Below are 18,094 nucleotides of genomic sequence, written 5' to 3' on the forward strand. Positions count from 1 at the left end.
TAGGATAGATTTTCATATGACATTCCCTGATCCCCTGATACAGGGAAATTTTATAGATTTACCTAATTCTCCCTACAAATTTCCATATAAAGGAGCAGAGTGGGGTCTTCCCACCAATTATATAACTTCTTAGAAAAGTAAATGGTCATGTACTATACAATTATTTAGTTCTAAACCTTACCCATACAACATATTAATAGCGAATATATGTATATTTCTTTATCACACTATACATTTCTACTAGGATACTCTCTACCACACAGCAAAACTAATAAATATATAATATAAATTATATAGAGTCTTCAAATTTTCTGGTTATAAGTAGTCTATAAAGGAATTTAACTATAAGCAATCCCCCGGTTAGAAGCAATTTAAATCGCTGGGTAAATTGATTGCTCATAACGGTTGTTACTGTATCTTTTTTTTCCTGCATGAATGATTGCACCCCGAAACGAACCCAGTCAGAGTATACATAAATTGATCCACAGATGTGCTCCACTGAACAGATTGCATTGACCGTCCGTGTATGTATTCCCAGTGAGAGCCCCTGCCATTGATCATGAAGGTTGCCGCAGGGCTTTACTATATGTTTGCCTACGTTTTCACTCTACTTACTCGCGCACAATTGACATATCGTAGTCGTTAAGTTCAGTTGTCTATAGATAATTTGACAGGGTCCGATCGGCCTGCATATACCAGAAGCTAAGAAAGTGAAGGCATACCTGCTAATGTCCCCTCGTGTTGCATTGTGACGAGGCAAGGCTGGTCGAGGCTTCTACTAGGGAACCTGCTTTATCATTACCGCCATTTGAATATTCCACGTGCTCACAGGATCAATTTGTCGAAGGCCCTTGGATAAGGGCGAATTATGGCGGAATAGCTCGTATCATTTACCTCATCATTTGCTAAAGTCTTATGTTAACGCAATAGTGCACCTCTCGTATATACAAGCGCTATATTGGTAGAACGCAGGCCCTTTACTGTAAACGTCTTCGCCTAGCTCCCGAACGGCTAACCAGCATCTATGAAAGATATCCAATATTTCATCGAGGACCTCATGTCGGTCGGCTAGTGTCCGTCAAAAGACTGTCCGCATGAATGAAACACGTTCCGAGCCCCTACTTTGTATTTTTGTATCTATCAATCAACCTACCGGAAGGACAAGAGTGTTGGTACAGATTCATCCCCAACTTCTCAGCAACGCGGAATATACAACCAATACATATGCCACGAGAACATGTGGCTGCCATGCGAGGTACTCGTAAATAGATCGTCGAAGCTCCCTCCAGCGTTTCGCTCTTGATCAAACTAAGTGCTACCCAATGAGGATAAGGGATTTAGATCTGTGTCTACTCGTCCAGAGATAGGAGGTCAGACATGCATGGCCCTTGGAGGATTGCTCGGTTTCTTACATCCTTGTTACTTTACACACCTTAAGAAAAAGCATTCATTCACCTCCCATTTATCTCGTTTTCTCTGGGGTCATCATATACCCCTTTCCCAATATTAAACTATATTGCACTGATCCTAAACAAAGTTAACAGATTAGTATGGATAATAATTGGGTTTATGAAGTTTAGTGCTCCTTATATTCATCAACAAAGCATTAGGTGCGAGCGAAGCATATACTATGCAATCATATTATGACGCTCTCCTGTTATATGCTTCACCCTTGACTTTATAAGATATTGTGAGTAGTTGTATCAGACCTTAAATAATTATAGGGGCCTAAACAATATGCAATACTATCCCATAGGTTCTCTTCCAGGGTGGTATATGTCTGATACTATAAGGGCATGCATCATGCGCGCTTGGATGCATGACAGCCAAGATATGACGTTGTAGCAGTGCCGTGAATCTTTTAATAACACGGACGGCATTCGAACTGTCGCACTTTACGTCATTTTATTTTAGTGCAAGCCACATAATAAATCAAACTTGGTGAGATGAAGCAAAAGGTGCTCACTTTCCATCTTCTATACAATGAGAATTCTGCCCAGTTGCCATTATCCTCACAGGATTCTATGTGGAAAATAAGGCGATCTGATACTGCCGATTAGTAGTGAACAAAGGCACTATGCAGGGAATTTGACTGCTGGTGTTTACTCTTTCGCCATATTCATGTCTTGATTCGCGGAGCATGTTCCTTGTTGAATGTGATTCTGGGTCCACCCTGACGCACACCGTGATAATGGAGCATTCGCTTAATCGGGGTACTTTACCTATCCGGGATTAATAAATGAGATACCTTGCTAATCTCACATAGCCTCTCGAGAAAATGAGACCAACTCGCTGTGCATATTGCCGGAAGAACTAGTCGAAAACGTCGTCGCTTCTCTGGGTACTGAAGATACTGGAATAGAATATCTGTGCGCCCTGCGACTAACCTGCGCGCATCTCTACGAAAAGTCATTGCATTACTTTGGACGCGTCGTGCTTCATACTGTACGTACAGACCTCGGCTTGATAAGCTTACAGCGACTTATGAGGCTGGCGGGGGACAATCGTTTGACGGATCATGTGCGCCACCTACTCATCAGGGGAGTTCTGAATAGCCGCATGGGCTTTGGTTTCCAATGGATAAGATATAATTCGGGTCAGCTAAATGTGAAACAATCGCTGGGGGCTCGCTGGTTGCGTCATGTCGTCCTCTCATTGCCTAACTGCAGGTCATTTTCTGTCCATCTCAACTACGGATGGAACGATTCATCGGAATATTCTCGCTTGGAACCCAGCGATGGTATAACCATGATCATGGACATCATTACAGAGACCGGCATCCCTGTGAAATCCTTTTCTGTGTACGCTCATCCGAGCAGCAGTGGGTTTGCCTTCAATGATGTGGATCCACGGTGCCTTCAGTTTGACATGCTCAGAAACTTGACCTTCATGGCTAGCTGGGCACACGTTGAGAAGCTAAAATTCCACCACAATTTCATTCCCGGCAATATCGGAGAATGGGTAGCCAGTGCTATCGCCCTTGCCCCAAAGCTCAAGACGCTAGAGATTGGCTTTGACTACACCCCCGACGCACAAATAATCACGACCCGTCTAGCATCCGGGCCTGTCGTACTCTCTGAATTGCAGGAGCTCACCCTTACCGAAGCGTCCGAAATGGAATGGGATGAACTCCTGACACTTCTCCGCTTTACATGCCGCACTCTGCGATGTCTGAAGCTGGAGCGTCTTCAACTAAAAGGCGGCACCTGGATTCCTCTGCTTTCTCAGCTTTTTCTGTTCCCTTTGCTAGAGGATCTTACCTTATTTTGGCTCAGTACTAGTCAGAGAAGAGTTCTGCATTTCGTTTCGCTCACGAGCTACCTCTGCGGTGCTCTACAGGGCGAAAAGCTCAAGCTCGACTGCAAGCAGTTTCGGGGTATCTTGAAAACCGTCTATGTAGCATATCGTGGCGCTAACATGTCGGTGTTGCTGAATGCTCTAGTGCAGTCCGCGCGAGATGATTAAACATTTGTGTACACTGGGAGGATTTGAATGGTTTTAGCGTTACGGATTACTGTGATCTGGAGAAAATGCCTTGCAAATTCGGTTCTAATGGACAGTGACCTATGACACGGAGCATTTTGCAAGGTGTCAAATGAGAACAACAGGATAGTATATCAAGAAATATTAGTAGAATCCTGGTGAATATATGCTACCAGTAGCAGTAGTCAACGTGTTTATTAGGCCAATAGAGTTGATAACATGGCCTTCTATGCAGTTGTGGTATCAACAACCGGTCGTGTAATTCCGAAAGAGCCATCTCAAAGAAAACATAGTAGTTACCGGAAAGTATTTCTACCAGGTATTAGAGCTACTTTATCGCTACATCAGTCCATTGAGGAGGTTCATGTGAAAAGTCTACCTCCAAGTCCTTTAAATTCTCGGGGCTCTATAGGGCAATTTCTCAAATCATCCCGTTGCTTCTTTGCCATTACTAGTCCATCCTGGTTTGACGGGAAAATCGAAGCACAACCATTATCTCTTTTACTGCCTGATTCAATTGTGTGCATATTCCAAGGCGATCTAAAGTTTACCAACAGTGTGCTTGATAGTTACTGACAACGGGGGTGATGATTGGTAACAATGGCCTCAGAAGAGGATTACCTCGTCACCAATCTTAGAGCAAAAGAATATTGGATTTTTAAGGGATCCAGACATAAAACAGACCACGCAGTTATGAACTTATACTCTCCAATTCTGTTGACGTCCGTGCAGCATGAAAAAAACGAGATGTGATTAAAGGCAATCACCAGAAAAAAGAAAGTTTCCAAATGCTCCCACGCGGATTTGAACCGCGGACCTCATGATTACTAGTCATGCGCTCTACCAACTGAGCCATAGGAGCTACTTGACATATACCGCTAAAATAATAAGCCAATTATACTAAAGAACATATCTGTCTACAATCATCTTCTTACAAGCAATCTCACTGTAGGAAGATGCGAGCTTCACAAACTAGATCTCACTTCAAGGAAACACGGTTACGCCTTTTACTTGTGTTTCACTTTTCTCCTTCCCTCTTCAGCTTTTTATCGTTGATTAAGTCAATTATCAGCCCTCTGCATAACATCACATTATCTTGGTGTCACGAAATAAATGGTGGTTGATACGAATATATATTAACCATCTGCGGCCTTCACCTCCACCGCTTTTTATCTCTACACAACAGTCAGACTACGGTACCAAACTGATACACACATTCGCAAATAATATCAACAAATTCGAAAAGGCTAACGAAATAAATACAGGGATATGAGATACGCGCCACGTTGCAAGCTACAGGATATCATAAACTCCAGGCTGGAAGAGCGATGCAGGATGACAAACACACCACAGCTAAATTTGATTTATTTACTTCGCATAGACAATTAACCTTATTTTCTAGGCCTAGTTATAAGCAATAAGGTATTTCTACTACCATGAACGCCACGTCTATATCTCACCAAAATACTGACATTCACAAAGAATGTACTCTAACGCATCTCATCGAGTGACGGTTTCACAGATACCCTGCTTTATGATCCCGCCCTCCTTTTGATGCCGTCCTCTTTCAATCTCACTGCATTCGTAAAAATGAAAAAAAAAGTAAAGCGGAAAAGGGAAGGATGGGAAGTGTCCACCTAGCGGAGTTACAAGGGCTGCGGCTTGTGAATGTTCCAAATAACCATTTAGAAGGTGATGGTGTATATGCAACCCAGCTGAGCATGATCGAAGCTAGACTTCACAATTTGGCAACTCTTCACTAAGTGTTTAGGCAGAATTCTACTCCGAAGAAGGTGAGATGGTTACGTGCTCATAGTATTGACTTCCCCATGACAAGGCTGTCGGATATCCCGAATGGCCTTCCACGGGCTGTCAAGCTCTACCCCGCACACTTGGCATCAAATGCCAGTATCGCTTATTTTTCTGATCGACAGTCAAATGTATTCAAAGTTTCCAATAGCCCCGTAAGGTTCTTTGATGTACCAGTCACCATTCAGACCCGAGAAAAGGAAATGCCATGCCGTGGGGGGAAAACAGTAGGGCTACATTAGTCCCGTGATAAGATACCGGAGATACCCGGTGTACCTTCTCCCCTTCAGGAAAGGTTTCATATATTCCAGAACGGGCTTATCAGTAGGCATGCGGGGAAATGAATCCGCCACGCCATCTAAGTCGCTGTATCTCTGTTATCAACCGGTAGCACAACCGACGTGGCGGTTTCTTATCTTGTCCGAGCACTAGGCGAAGCACTAGACTCTTAAACACAGAATGCTAGTCCTACCCCGTGATAAGCACTTCAAGCTTCCGTTCAAAATGCTTATAACCTGGCCCAGATCATGCTGGGTTGTCCATGTGGCCTCCTTTTTATTGATCCGCAACTCTGTGGACATTATCCGACAGAATTAACAACATGGCCTCCATAGAGGAGCAAAGCGACAAATTAGCCAAGTCGCAAATTACTACGAATGTGGAAGTAGAGCAGGGTCGTCTGGACGAGCTACCAGAAGACATCGACGAAAAAGTCGAGTACGACTATGACTCTGAACGGTCACCATTTCCCGAGGGTGCGTACGGCCATAGTGCTCAATTGCTTTCTGCTAACAACCCACATAGTTCGAGCCGTCGTGCCTGAAACGGACGATCCAGAGCTGCCGGTCAATACTGTGCGCATGTGGTTTCTTGGTATTGTGTTCACGATTCTCGGATCCGGTATCAATCAATTTTTCTCTCTACGATATCCCTCCGTACACATCGTTTCGCTGGTCGCAGAGTTGCTTGCCTATCCATGTGGTGTTTTCCTCGCCAAGGTATTGCCCGTGGCAACAATCAACCTTGGCCCACTGGGATCCCTTTGCCTCAATCCAGACCACCATTTCAATATTAAGGAGCATGCTATGATTGTGATCATGAGCAATGTATCCTTCGGATACGGAAGTGCAGACTCAACCAGCATTATTCAGGCAGCTGGCCCCAAGTTCTACAACTTCGGCCTCAAGGCGGGGTTTTCAGTTCTGATCGTTCTATGTGCACAGCTGCTGGGCTTCGGTGTTGCCGGGCTGGCCGCGCCCTGGCTTGTAGAGCCGGCTAGTATCATTTGGCCTCAGGTATTGTCAAACTGTGCCATGTTGGAGACACTCCATTCACGCGCAAATTCAGTTGCCAATGGTTGGAAAATATCCCGTTTACGATTCTTCCTATATGTAACTGCCTGCGGCTTCATCTGGTATTTCTTCCCAGGACTAATGTTCACCGCGTTATCGTACTTTACCTGGATTTGCTGGATCGCCCCGCGTAACGTCGTGGTGAACCAACTCTTCGGAATGCAGACTGGGCTAGGACTGAGCCCTATTACGTTTGACTGGAGTCAGGTCGCGTACAATACAAATCCACTTCTCTCTCCGTCGTGGGCGGCCGCGAATGTATTTGCCGGGTTTGCAGCCTTCTTCTGGATTGTAGTTCCAGGCATCTATTATACCAACACATGGTTCACGTCATATCTTCCTCTGATGACTAGCGACGTGTACGACAGGACCGGCGGCATCTACGACACAGATCGTGTGATCAGCTCACAGGGCACATTCGACCTTAAGGCATACAAAAACTATTCTCCGCCGTATCTGGGAGCCACATTTGCATTCGTCTACGGCTTATCCTTCGCCTCGATCACTGGTGTGCTCACTCACATCGGCGTCTGGCACTACAAGGACATCTGGGCTGCATTCCGAGGTAAAAATAGGCTCGACATCCATGCGCGACTTATGAAATCCTACAAGCAGACTCCATGGTACTGGTACGCAGCCATTATCGTCGCCATAACCGCTATCTCCATCGCCATGGTTGAGGTGTACAAAACCAAACTCCCCGTCTACGGAATTTTCCTAGCCCTCGCCATTCCCGCCGTATACATGATACCCTGCGGTATTGTCCAGGGAATCACCAACGTCAACGCAAACCAACTGAACGTTCTAGCCGAATTCATCGGCGGCTACATGTTCGAGGGCAAGCCCCTGGCTAACATGATCTTTAAAATTCTCAGCACAGACGTTGTCGGCCAAGGTATCTACTTCGCCATGGATATGAAACTAGGCCATTACTTGAAGATCCCGCCACGAAGCCTTTTTGTTGCCCAGGGAGTAGCTACCATTCTCGGGGCCCTTACTCAAGCTGGTGTCACCATCTGGATGCTGGGTCACATATCAGAAATCTGTTCCGGAAACCAACCCGATGGCTTCTCCTGCCCGAATGGTAGGACGACCTATTCATCCTCGGTTATCTGGGGCCTTGTCGGCCCTCGGCGTCTCTACTCCGTTGGGAAGATCTACTCTTCTCTTCTCCACTTCTTCTGGATCGGTGCCATTGCCCCACTCGCCACCTATGCTTTGTATAAAATCACCAAAAAACAGTACTGGAAATATGTTAATTGGCCTCTGATCTTCACGGGAACGGCTAATGTTCCTCCAGGTGAGCTCCCTCAACTTTCCTTTTCCATATCAGTGTCAAGACAAACTAACCAGGATAGCCACGGGAATAAACTACTCCAGCTGGGCACTCGTAAACTTCATTTTCAACCACTTCATCAAACGCCGCTTCTTCGCCTGGTGGACCAAATACAACTACATCCTCGCCGCAGCCCTCGACACGGGCCTCGCGCTGAGCGGGATAGTCATCTTTTTCTGCATATCGTACCCAGGCGCCGTATTCCCCAATTGGTGGGGAAATACCGTATACCAGAACACCGCCGACGGTGACGGTGTGCCATATAAGCAAATGCCGGAGATCGGGTACTTCGGACCAGCAAACGGAACATGGAGTTGATGGAACGGTTTCTCATATTTCATAATATATAATAAGCCTCAACCGCAGGCCGTGCATCTCATGCTATATACAACAGAATCATGCAACTGTACACTGTACACACCGGCCAACCGGCAACTGGCCGTCGGCGAACCCGGCTTTCGCTCTAAGCGAGCTTTCTGTACATCCCGGGGTATAATGTAACATAACCCTCTATCCCCATCTCCATCTCCACCTCAATCTCCAAGTCTATATATAGCATGCATATTAAGTTCCACCACAATAACTTACCCTATCCCAAATCCATCATCCCGTGTAACACCCAGCCCGAAAAACGGCATATCCCTCCCTTAAGCAGAAGTGCACTTGCCATTCTGGCAGGAGAGATCACCGTCGCAGTCATCGTGACTAGAGCAAGAGGCACCTGTAAAAATTCCCAAGAATAATAGTTTAGTTCAATGTTTACCCGCACCAAAAGACTAAGTACGTTCAATCCCAACATACCCTCACAGTGGCCCTCCCATTCGCAAGGCTTAGTCTGGTTATCAACAGAGCAAACACCCTTGATACAAGCAAGCTCATCGGAGCAGTCGTCATCACCTGAGCAAGAAGCACCTGAAAGAAAAGAAAAGAGAGAATAGAAAATTTAGCCTCCGAAATCAATAATAGGAAAAAACATGACCAAGTTTCATCTCTTACCCTTGCAGTGACCCTCCCAGGAACAGGTCTCTGCGTCTCCGTCAGAAGCACATTTTCCGTTCTTGCATGCGAGTTCGTCGGAGCAGTCGTCGTTCGTGGAACAGCTGGCACCTTTATTTTTACAATCCCTGGCTTTAGTGGTTTATTCTTCTTCTTGGTTTTCTCCTTCTTCTCCTTCTTTGGATGAGTTGGATGGGGGGTTGTTGTTGTCCTCACCGGCACAGTGACCCGGCCACGAGCAGGAGCCGCCAGTTGGCTCGGGAACACTAGTTGTCGTCAAAGTGGTGGGCGGGTTGCCGCCGCCGCCGAGGTTGAGGTTCTTAGCAAGGGCGCCGACGAGGCTGTCGCCCATGGAGCGGAGGGTGTCGAAGTTGGTGATGTAGTTCTCGTTCAGGGCGCTGCTGGGGAGAACGGCCTTATCGCCGGTGAAGACGATGTCTGATTTCATAGTTAGAGATATGTCACCAGTAGAAGAACAATGGAGGATGATAAAAGGTACGTACAAGTAACATCGGCAGCAGTGTGGCCCTTGTTACCGTTCAAGTCCTCCTCGGGGAAACAGGTCCTGGCCATCAACCAGGAGGCTTCACCGGTGACCTGAGGGCTATCTCCGTTCGAGTCGCCGAAGATACCGTAGTACATCTTACCGTTGCTGGAGATGGCATTATCTTAGCAGGTCCTCCCAGAACTGACGTGTATCCTGGGTAACTGGCTTACCAGATAACGGCAGCGACGGCGTTTCCTTTGAGGGTGGCCTTATTCGCATTTAGGAAGTTCTGGGGGATGACAATAAAGGGCACTTCGTATGCGGACAGTGCGCCCCAGTTGGTTTCGGGTTGGCCGTCGGGGTTACCCTGCGTTTGTTAGAGAGTTTTCATGGTGGTTAGAAAGCTGAACGGAGTTTCAAGAGTTGCTGTTTACCTTGCAGCCATGGTTAAGTCCATCACAGTCCACGTCCATGTCAGCGATGAAGGAGAAGGAGGCGCCCTGGTTGGTGCGTTAGTAATTGTATGCTCGTGAAGGTGTTAGACGTTACTTGCCTCGGCAAAGTTCGCCCAGTCACTGTGGATAGTGGACTTGGTAGAGCCCTCGCCGATAGGATAGGTAGCATGGGAGGGAACCTTGCTGGCCTTAGCAGCAGCAGCCTGGATAGCCGCAACAGGAATGGAGCTCGAAGCCTGGAAGAACTTCGCTGGGGGACCTCCGTCTGGCTTGTTATAGTCGGGCCCGTTGACCTTCTGGCCCATGGCCGTACCACAGACGGCCAGGGAGAGGGCAAGGCAGCTAGCGAAGTTCTTGATAGGCATAGTGAATAAGTCCGTACTCAACAGGAAAACAAGACAGTGGTTGTAGACATAAGGTGTTTATTGACATGGGCGCCATGGTTGGATTTATAGACGAACAGACGTGTAGGAAATTGGTCCTCCTCTATGGAACGTTCCTTTGTCCTCTAACTCAAAGTTCGTTTCGTGTGTTACGGGCTAATTTCCTGGCCGTTTCGAGACCGTGTCTGGGCGGATATAGTAGACTCTGACGACAAATGATTCGCCAGAGCCCTCGCCACTGGTACGCGAAGGTAGTACTTTGGAACGCCTCCAATCGCTAAGTACGATGTTTCACCGGATTGTCCTGTTATGCTGCGAGGATGAAGCATGCGGACCACTAGTTCCAGAAGGATCATATGAAAGTGCTTGACTTGTGTTTTTGCGATGCATACTAAGAATCCATTAGGTACTAGTCTGTCGGCACTGCCGACTCGGCAGGGTTCCGATGGACAGTCTCCACAGTTGGGGATTATTCATGAATCTCCCCAAAATTGGTCCCATAGCTAGCCCTGTCCAGATCTGCCGGATATGATCTCCGACCACATTAAATGATTCTTGGCTTCAGAGGATGACACTGTTTGACAGAGTCGATGTTGGGTCTAAATTGTTCTGCGACAGTTGTGCAACACAACCGTCGCAGAACAAAGAAACAGAACCTCTGGTGCATGGAGTGCACACCTCAGACCATTTTCCAGAACCGTTAGAATCTACTAGCAATAACTTCATGCAAGTGTAGCCATAGCGCTACGTTAGACTGGTGTAGGAACTCCCCGGAGGTTCCTGAATAGGTAGGTCAGTAAACACCAGACTTTACTCAGGGGTCTCGCCTCGACGCTAATGCTAACGGCGCGATATGAAGGGCCAATTGGTTCCAATGTGGAGTTTCAGGGTGGAGAGTCGATGAACTACGGCGCGAAGCGAGAGCGATTGCCGAATCTAGTTAATCCTTTTTTCAAATGATTTTCCCGAGGTCCCACATGAGAAACAAGAAGGGTCTGATAGCAAAGAAAACCTATACATCTCGTGGTGCTGGGGGATGAATAAACATTGCATTCAGTCTGCATAATGCAGGTACGCGCAAAATCTGCTTATCTCTACGTGTAACTATTGGCCAAGGGGGTCAGGTGATAGCGTGTTACCCTACAGGCGACGGCGGACAGCTCATTTTCTGCAGAGGCTGGACGCTTGCATTGTTGGGTAATTAATTGGGCCCAGTCTCGGCCCGGACAAGGAACATGCCATAGTCCAGTACGATACGAGGTTACATTGCATGCCGCCCCAGCTGGTCTGGGCTTGGCATGCATGAGAATAGCTGCTTATTGCCTGTTCGGACTCCGCACACGTTTCCACTTAACCATTATTTGAGCTCGTAAGGGATTATCGTGAACACCTCTGACTATGCCGGCAAATGACGATCCTAGGAGAACCTCGGGAATGAGTTCTCCATATCCTTACTAGGGGCGGCGGCGAAGGGGGAGCTTCGCCGAAATGCATATAAAATTACCGCACGACCCAGAGAAATGATGGCTGGAGACTCCTTGTAGACGACCACAGACCTCGCATCATCTCACAATGCAGTTGTATAAACTCTTCGCTGTTCTGGCAGCCCTGCAGCCGGCTCTTGCTAAGAGCCTTGTGGACTTCTCTGCTGCTCGCGGCGATAATCCTTCTATTCTCGGCGTCCGCAACCTGGAATCGGTGCGCGGTTCTAAACAAAGCGAGAACAGCAATGACCTCTACATCAAATTGGATAAGGATCCAAAGGGCACTCCTGCGTTGCATTTCCACCGCAAGAAGGACTATATCCGTACCGAGTACCACTCACTAAAGGATGAGATTGAGGTCGATAAGACCTATTACATTGGCTATAAGTTCTCCCTGGGAGCCATCCAGCAGAGTCTGATGATCTGGCAATTGTAAGTCATTTCCTTCAACATTATCAACGAAAAATTAGATTTTAAATACTGACCGGTAAAAAGCAAGGAATATTCTGCCAACAGCCACGGCGGTGCTAACATTCCTCTCTCACTTGAATTCAAGAGCGGTAAACTGAACTTCCAGTACCAAGCCTCCGGTGACGCGAAGCGCGAGTCCCAGTGGTCCAAGGAGCTGAAGACCGACACCGTCTACTCCATTGGACTCGTGATTAACACCTCCCGCCCCGGATGGGTTGAGCTCTACTTCGATGGCGAGCAGCAGACTTTCGGCTCCGGCAGCACCAGACTGAAGGCCAACACGTTCCCCGGCCAGGCGGACCCTAAGTTTGGTGCCTACCGTGGTGAGGAAGTCCAAATCGACACCTATGTCTACAACATCCAGATCGGAACCTCCATTGATGATATCAAGGAGGCTGCTGGACTGGGCTCGGCTCCTAAGCCTACCGCTACTTCTAACCCCACCCCTTCTCCTACTTGCGCCTGGGAGGGTCACTGCGAGGGTATGTCTTTTCTTTGCCGTGTGCTGCGTCAAATACTAACCCAGAAATGAATAGGTGCTTCCTGCACCACGGAGAATGACTGCTCTGACGAACTCGTCTGCAAGAATGGAAAGTGCACTGCTGATGGAGCTGTACCCTGCTCCTGGGAGGGCCACTGCGAAGGTAGATCTTTCCTTTCTCCCTGGGTATTTCCACTGAAAGTATTAACTCGAATATTCTAGGCGCCTCCTGCTCCTCAGAGAATGACTGCTCCGACGAGCTTGTCTGCAAGAACGGAAAGTGCACTGTCGACGGAGCCGTGACTTGCTCTTGGGAGGGTCACTGTGCCGGTATGTATCTCTCTTCTTACCTCTGTTGTTCCGATTAACTGACTGTGCGTAGGTGCCAAGTGCAGCACTCATGATGACTGCTCGGATGAGCTTTCCTGCACCAATGGTGTCTGTGCCTAATCTCAGTATATTAGGAACCTGTGTGTTAGCCCCTCTCGGGGGTGAATATCTGATGGCTTGACATGAACAGAATAAAATACAAATCATCTAAGCAAGATATGGTATGAGTAAACACAGTAATACAAATATATCCCAACGCTAAACCCCCACCCTAAAGCAAAGACACCCTGGTCTAAACCGAATCGTTCTTTCAGACAGTGTTTTTAGAGCAAACATGCCGAAAAATAGACATCACACTATATGTAAATGATGAACAAACGAAAAATATAGAGATACCGTCCCACAACTCAGTGAACAACCCCAGCGAGGTATAATAATACTGTATACAGAAAATTAGACATGTTATTGACATGGTCAGAGAATAAACATAGGAAGCCAGGTGTGCTCGCTGGTAGGTCTTTCCTGGATCAATCGCAAGCCTAACGACTGACATGCGATGACGCTGCGATGAAGTGATTGGGTCGAGATAGTCGATGACCCAACCCCAAGGGATAGGGACGACACTGGCCAGGGCGATGAAGACCGAGATCGCCGGCGCTGCTACTGCAGGGGAGTAAGACGAGGCTGCCGTACTGTTCTATCTTCGTCCTGTTTTCGTTCTATTACCGGTCTTTCTCTTTTCCTATTTTTCCCCGGGGGGTTTGGTTTGAACCTGTTCTTATTGTCCTTTCCCCTAAAAAGACACAGCTTTCAAACTACTGACCGAAGTGCTGCTACCTTTAATTCTATACACATTTCAGACTATGTGTGAGGGTGCCGGCTTTCAAGACTAAGACCGACGACTTAGTTGTCCCAGACTCCACCGTTTGCGATGTAAGCCTGTTGCTGGTATTCGGTTCTTCAATTTTACTAACCAAGGAAATTCTAAAGTCGCCTGATGCCAGTTGTTCTGAGCTTCAGCGCCTCTACATATCAACCCCCTGCTAACCCTGGACTGTCTCGTCGCTCAGTCAGTCTAGATTCTAAGCAGTGCAATCAATTGAAGTTATTCAGGTAATTTAAATAATCTAGATCTTGCAATCAACCCAATCCGTTCAGACAATCTAGGCAGGGCGCACGCCTTGCCAGCACTCGAGCTGGCCCTAGTAAGATGAGAAAGTCAAACAACAGTTCGATGACACACCATATCAAAAGGTGATACAAAAACATACAACAGGAGGGATTCGCTGGTGGTCACCCACCCAACTACTAACCTCCCGGCGTGTGGCTTGAGTACGGCTGAGCGGACGGGAAGCCCTATTTTCCACACCCTGTGGTCGTATGTATCAGATTTATACCAAGACTAGTAATCAATCAAGATTTAACGAATATTGACCGTTAGTACAGGGCGAACGACCTCTACCGACATTTGCAACTCAACGCGGTCCTTCTTTTAAAATATCAAATTCACGCATGCATGTCTCTCCGTGGTTGTTAAATTGGAAAAGAAGCTGGCTGGAATGGCTTTCATTGAACATCAAGGTCTCCCCAAGCAGGTATCGGAATTTGTATTGATTTCACTTGATCTCATCACTGCGGAGAGAGCTCGCAGATTGTCCACGCAAGCGATAGCATCGGTACCTTGCTGTATTTAGCATATAGTCTACGTGCTTATACAGTGTACGTTGATAATTCCTTGGGCCAGGGAGGGGATACATATAATATAAGTAAAGTGCTAAGCCTAGATGAGAAATACAGCGGATAATGACAAGATGCTTCCTTATCAAGCTCTCGTGGTTCCTATACAGAAATGATTGCTCAAAAGTTGCATGATATGTATATTGTAGACGCAGTAATGAAAGCTAAAACTGTATAATTTTATTATCAACGAACTACCCGCTAATATGATTAATATAAGCATTGCGTTATCAAGCAAGAAGGGGAAGAAGAACAAAGAGGCAAAAGTCAAGTGATCGCTGCCTGCGAATATATATATCCTGTTGGTGAAAACAACATACTCTTTCTGTCTAGATACAAAAGCTCGGCCAAAAGAATATCAACCAGCCAGCTTAGCCGACTGGTTTACTGCCAAGCATCATTGGTCTAGTGGTAGAATTCATCGTTGCCATCGATGAGGCCCGTGTTCGATTCACGGATGATGCACTGACTTTTTTGCTCTTTTGATTTTCGCTCATTATCCTGGAAATCAACCGTCTGCTCTGAATAGTCCGCGAACAGGGATTACCCTAACGTAGTCTCCTTCGAAGCGCATGCTCAACAACACCACGGCTGTCTCCCATCATACATTATACTCCGACGAAGCTCTAAGATTCCAACCCCATGTACCTACTTGAAACTACACCATATTACCAAACATTCCCCCTAGTCTGCTCCCTGTCCAACTTCTTGACATTAATATCCTTCCAAAACCAAACACACCCAATACAAAGCGGAACGAAACAAACACCCGCAATAACCATCTTCCTTTGCACATCCGCATAAGCCCCCACGATAGCCTCCCTCTCTGGTGACCCATCCGCATAGGACATCTGCATGACCATATCACTGAAGATCGTGGCACTGATATTCTTGGTCTCCTCGGGGAGCCTTCTGTACAGTTCACCGGGCAGGATATTATTCCACATTCCACCGGCGATGGCTGATCCGACGGCCGCACCGATCGAGCCGAATAATCCCCAGATGGCGACGACGACGGCGATCTCTTGGTGTGTTACTGGCGCCATGATGGCTAGTTGGCCGCAGACGGTGAATATGCATGTGCCTAGCCCGACGAGGATTTGTGTCATGGTTATGATGCCGACGTGGGTGTCGGGCTGGCGGAAGGGGATTAGGAGGGCGGTGCCGAGGAGCAGGATGGGGATGCCGGTGAAGACGGTCCATTTGAATTCGCCGGTATAGCGGATTAGACTGTTGTTGTTAGATGTTTGCTTTTGTGGTGATGTGGGTAGGGTGAGGGGCTAATATCCTTACAGGCCGAAGATTGGGCTGAAGATGTAGCTGGTTAGGGAGAAGGCGTTGAGGACATAGTTGGCTGTTGTTATGTCTAGTCTGTGGACGACTTGGAGGTAGGAGCTGAAGTAGCTGTTCCAGGTGCTGGTTTGTTTGTTAGGAATGTGTGCAACATAGAAGGTGGTTTCCTACGGATGGCGGAGTAAAAGACTTACAAGCACGAGATGAACATAACGCAGTACAGAAGACAGGAACCAATGATCGTCGGTTCCTTCAAGTATTTCCAAGGGAGGAATTGGACTGGGGAAAGGTATCTCTCCCATGCATAAAATGCAGGGATGCAAACTACCCCGAGCACTTCCATCGCAATGATATATCCACTTGCCCATCCCTTAGGGGCATACGAGGCAAGACTGAAGGGGAGAAGAATCAGGGAAAAGACCGCCGTAATCAAGACGATTCCAATCACTAGAACTCTTTCGTTAGTCACAAGGAGTAACTTAAGCATCAAATCCGAAAGAAATACGCACCGTCAAATTCGATGAAATAGTGGATGATAGATTGCCACCAAGTCCGCTCGGAGACCCTCTTCTCGAGAGTACCAACCTTTTCGGCTCTCCGCTGCATGTACAGCATAACACCCACAACAGGGATAGAGGTACCAGCAGTCATAATTGCGAAAGCGCCAAATGCCCAACGAAAGTTGAGATTGGTGTAGAATAAACTTGCGATCCTGGGCCCAGCAAACGTGCTCGCGATGCTCGGCGTTCCGTTGATACCGAGCATAATCATTCGGTTTTTGAGGGTTGTCATGTCTGCCAGCATGATATCAATTACATACATCATACCAATATGGCCCACCCAATAGAGGGTATGCGCGGCCACGTAGGTTTCGATATTTTTGCAGGTAGCCTTCATTATCAAGCCTATCACGACGATCAGAAGCATGAATAAGAAACCTTCTACACGCCCCCAGATATCAATTATCTTGGCCAGAGTGAGCTTCGAGGAACCGCCGAGAATGGTGGACATGATGCTGACAACTGTGAGTAACCCATGCTTGTGGAATGACGATGTGATGTATGGATTGAGCGAGGTTTGGACGGAAACTAGAAGCATGTCGACAAAAGAGACAAGGTAAAGACTGCATGAGTATAAGCACTTGATTCCATCCAGCCCGCAATATGGCTGGAACTCGAGATCAATTGAGAGCAAGACTTACAGGATGAACATGAGCCACATCGTATTCTTGGACCATAACGAAGTGATGGCTCTCACTCGCTGAACGCCGCCTTGAAACAAAGTGGACTCCTTGTCCGAGATACTCGAATCATCCCTTGGGGTTTCTTGTACGATGCGATCGAGACCCGCATTGTTTTCCGTATCGTTTCCCGTATTGCTAACAAGTTCAACCTGGTTCGGCGCGACGGCCTTCGGTATGCCATCAGAGGGAACACCACCCATGACTGGCAGATGCAGGGACACACAGGCGTATAGAATGAGGCGGCTGACGTGGTAGGGGTAAAGGAGGGGATAAAGAGGCGAAGTTCAGATTTGTACGGGATTTGCAGCGCACTGCAATCTCAGTTCAGCAGCCAAGAGTGCCACAACAATAAGCGCCTGCATATACGCCCCCCTATCAGATGATCAGATAAGATATACGCGAACATATTGCCCAATAATGTGTTTACTGTGCTTTTAGCGCGAGTTTAGTATGGAACTAGAATACGAAAAGCGGGATTGGCGCCAAGGGTCCGAAAACGGAGGCAGTCAACTTGAATAGCTTTTGGAGCCAAGTCCTATACAATCAAAAGGCAGTGCATAGAATATCACACCACCAGGAAAGAATAAAATTCTTAGTACTTCTTAGCTACAGGATGATCTCGAAGAATCAAAAGCAGAAGGTGAATGTAGGGCAAAAGTTTAGTCGTGTTATACCACTGAGCAAGCCGTGAGCGCTTTGGGGCACTCACTCGTGCTTCTCGAAGCACGCACCTCCTCGTGCCAAATTCCACGGG

The 18,094-nt window shown here is 47.2% G+C and overlaps 5 protein-coding genes and 2 non-coding genes across 7 annotated transcripts; 4 read left to right on the plus strand and 3 right to left on the minus strand.

Moving 5' to 3' along the window:
* Positions 1 to 2,191: 2,191 nt before the first annotated feature.
* On the plus strand, positions 2,192 to 3,465 carry BDV38DRAFT_269603 (uncharacterized protein; the record flags this gene model as incomplete). Its single annotated transcript, XM_032056993.1, has 3 exons — positions 2,192 to 2,213; positions 2,267 to 2,445; positions 2,602 to 3,465. The coding sequence occupies 3 exons, from the start codon at positions 2,192 to 2,194 to the stop codon at positions 3,463 to 3,465; spliced, it is 1,065 nt and encodes a 354-aa protein (XP_031915895.1).
* Positions 3,466 to 4,272: 807 nt separating this feature from the next.
* Positions 4,273 to 4,345, minus strand: BDV38DRAFT_t88. Its single transcript has one exon. It is a non-coding gene; the product is annotated as a tRNA-Thr (tRNA).
* A 1,548-nt stretch (positions 4,346 to 5,893) lies between these two features.
* optD (small oligopeptide transporter, OPT family) lies at positions 5,894 to 8,298 on the plus strand (the record flags this gene model as incomplete). Its single annotated transcript, XM_032061663.1, has 3 exons — positions 5,894 to 6,047; positions 6,097 to 7,944; positions 8,003 to 8,298. The coding sequence occupies 3 exons, from the start codon at positions 5,894 to 5,896 to the stop codon at positions 8,296 to 8,298; spliced, it is 2,298 nt and encodes a 765-aa protein (XP_031915896.1).
* A 42-nt stretch (positions 8,299 to 8,340) lies between these two features.
* BDV38DRAFT_241295 (glycoside hydrolase family 75 protein) lies at positions 8,341 to 10,371 on the minus strand. Its single transcript, XM_032054014.1, has 8 exons — positions 10,017 to 10,371; positions 9,898 to 9,963; positions 9,694 to 9,830; positions 9,480 to 9,628; positions 9,193 to 9,414; positions 8,977 to 9,087; positions 8,782 to 8,892; positions 8,341 to 8,701 (listed from the first exon to the last, which is right to left on the minus strand). Exons 1-8 carry the CDS (start codon positions 10,281 to 10,283, stop codon positions 8,628 to 8,630), a joined length of 1,137 nt encoding a protein of 378 aa, XP_031915897.1. The 5' UTR covers positions 10,284 to 10,371; the 3' UTR covers positions 8,341 to 8,627.
* A 1,332-nt stretch (positions 10,372 to 11,703) lies between these two features.
* On the plus strand, positions 11,704 to 13,234 carry BDV38DRAFT_241298 (uncharacterized protein). Its single transcript, XM_032054015.1, has 5 exons — positions 11,704 to 12,217; positions 12,281 to 12,738; positions 12,793 to 12,900; positions 12,960 to 13,067; positions 13,120 to 13,234. Exons 1-5 carry the CDS (start codon positions 11,874 to 11,876, stop codon positions 13,185 to 13,187), a joined length of 1,086 nt encoding a protein of 361 aa, XP_031915898.1. The 5' UTR covers positions 11,704 to 11,873; the 3' UTR covers positions 13,188 to 13,234.
* A 1,964-nt stretch (positions 13,235 to 15,198) lies between these two features.
* BDV38DRAFT_t86 lies at positions 15,199 to 15,269 on the plus strand. Its single transcript has one exon. It is a non-coding gene; the product is annotated as a tRNA-Gly (tRNA).
* A 203-nt stretch (positions 15,270 to 15,472) lies between these two features.
* BDV38DRAFT_291116 (major facilitator superfamily domain-containing protein) lies at positions 15,473 to 17,559 on the minus strand (the record flags this gene model as incomplete). The annotated part of the gene is made up of 5 exons (XM_032061664.1): positions 17,299 to 17,559; positions 16,607 to 17,220; positions 16,292 to 16,544; positions 16,098 to 16,220; positions 15,473 to 16,034 (listed from the first exon to the last, which is right to left on the minus strand). The coding sequence occupies exons 1-5, from the start codon at positions 17,538 to 17,540 to the stop codon at positions 15,473 to 15,475; spliced, it is 1,794 nt and encodes a 597-aa protein (XP_031915899.1). The 5' UTR covers positions 17,541 to 17,559.
* Between the last annotated feature and the right edge of the window lie 535 nt (positions 17,560 to 18,094).

Source organism: Aspergillus pseudotamarii (genome assembly GCF_009193445.1).
Source record: "Aspergillus pseudotamarii strain CBS 117625 unplaced genomic scaffold BDV38scaffold_14, whole genome shotgun sequence".
Classification (NCBI taxonomy): domain Eukaryota; kingdom Fungi; phylum Ascomycota; class Eurotiomycetes; order Eurotiales; family Aspergillaceae; genus Aspergillus; species Aspergillus pseudotamarii.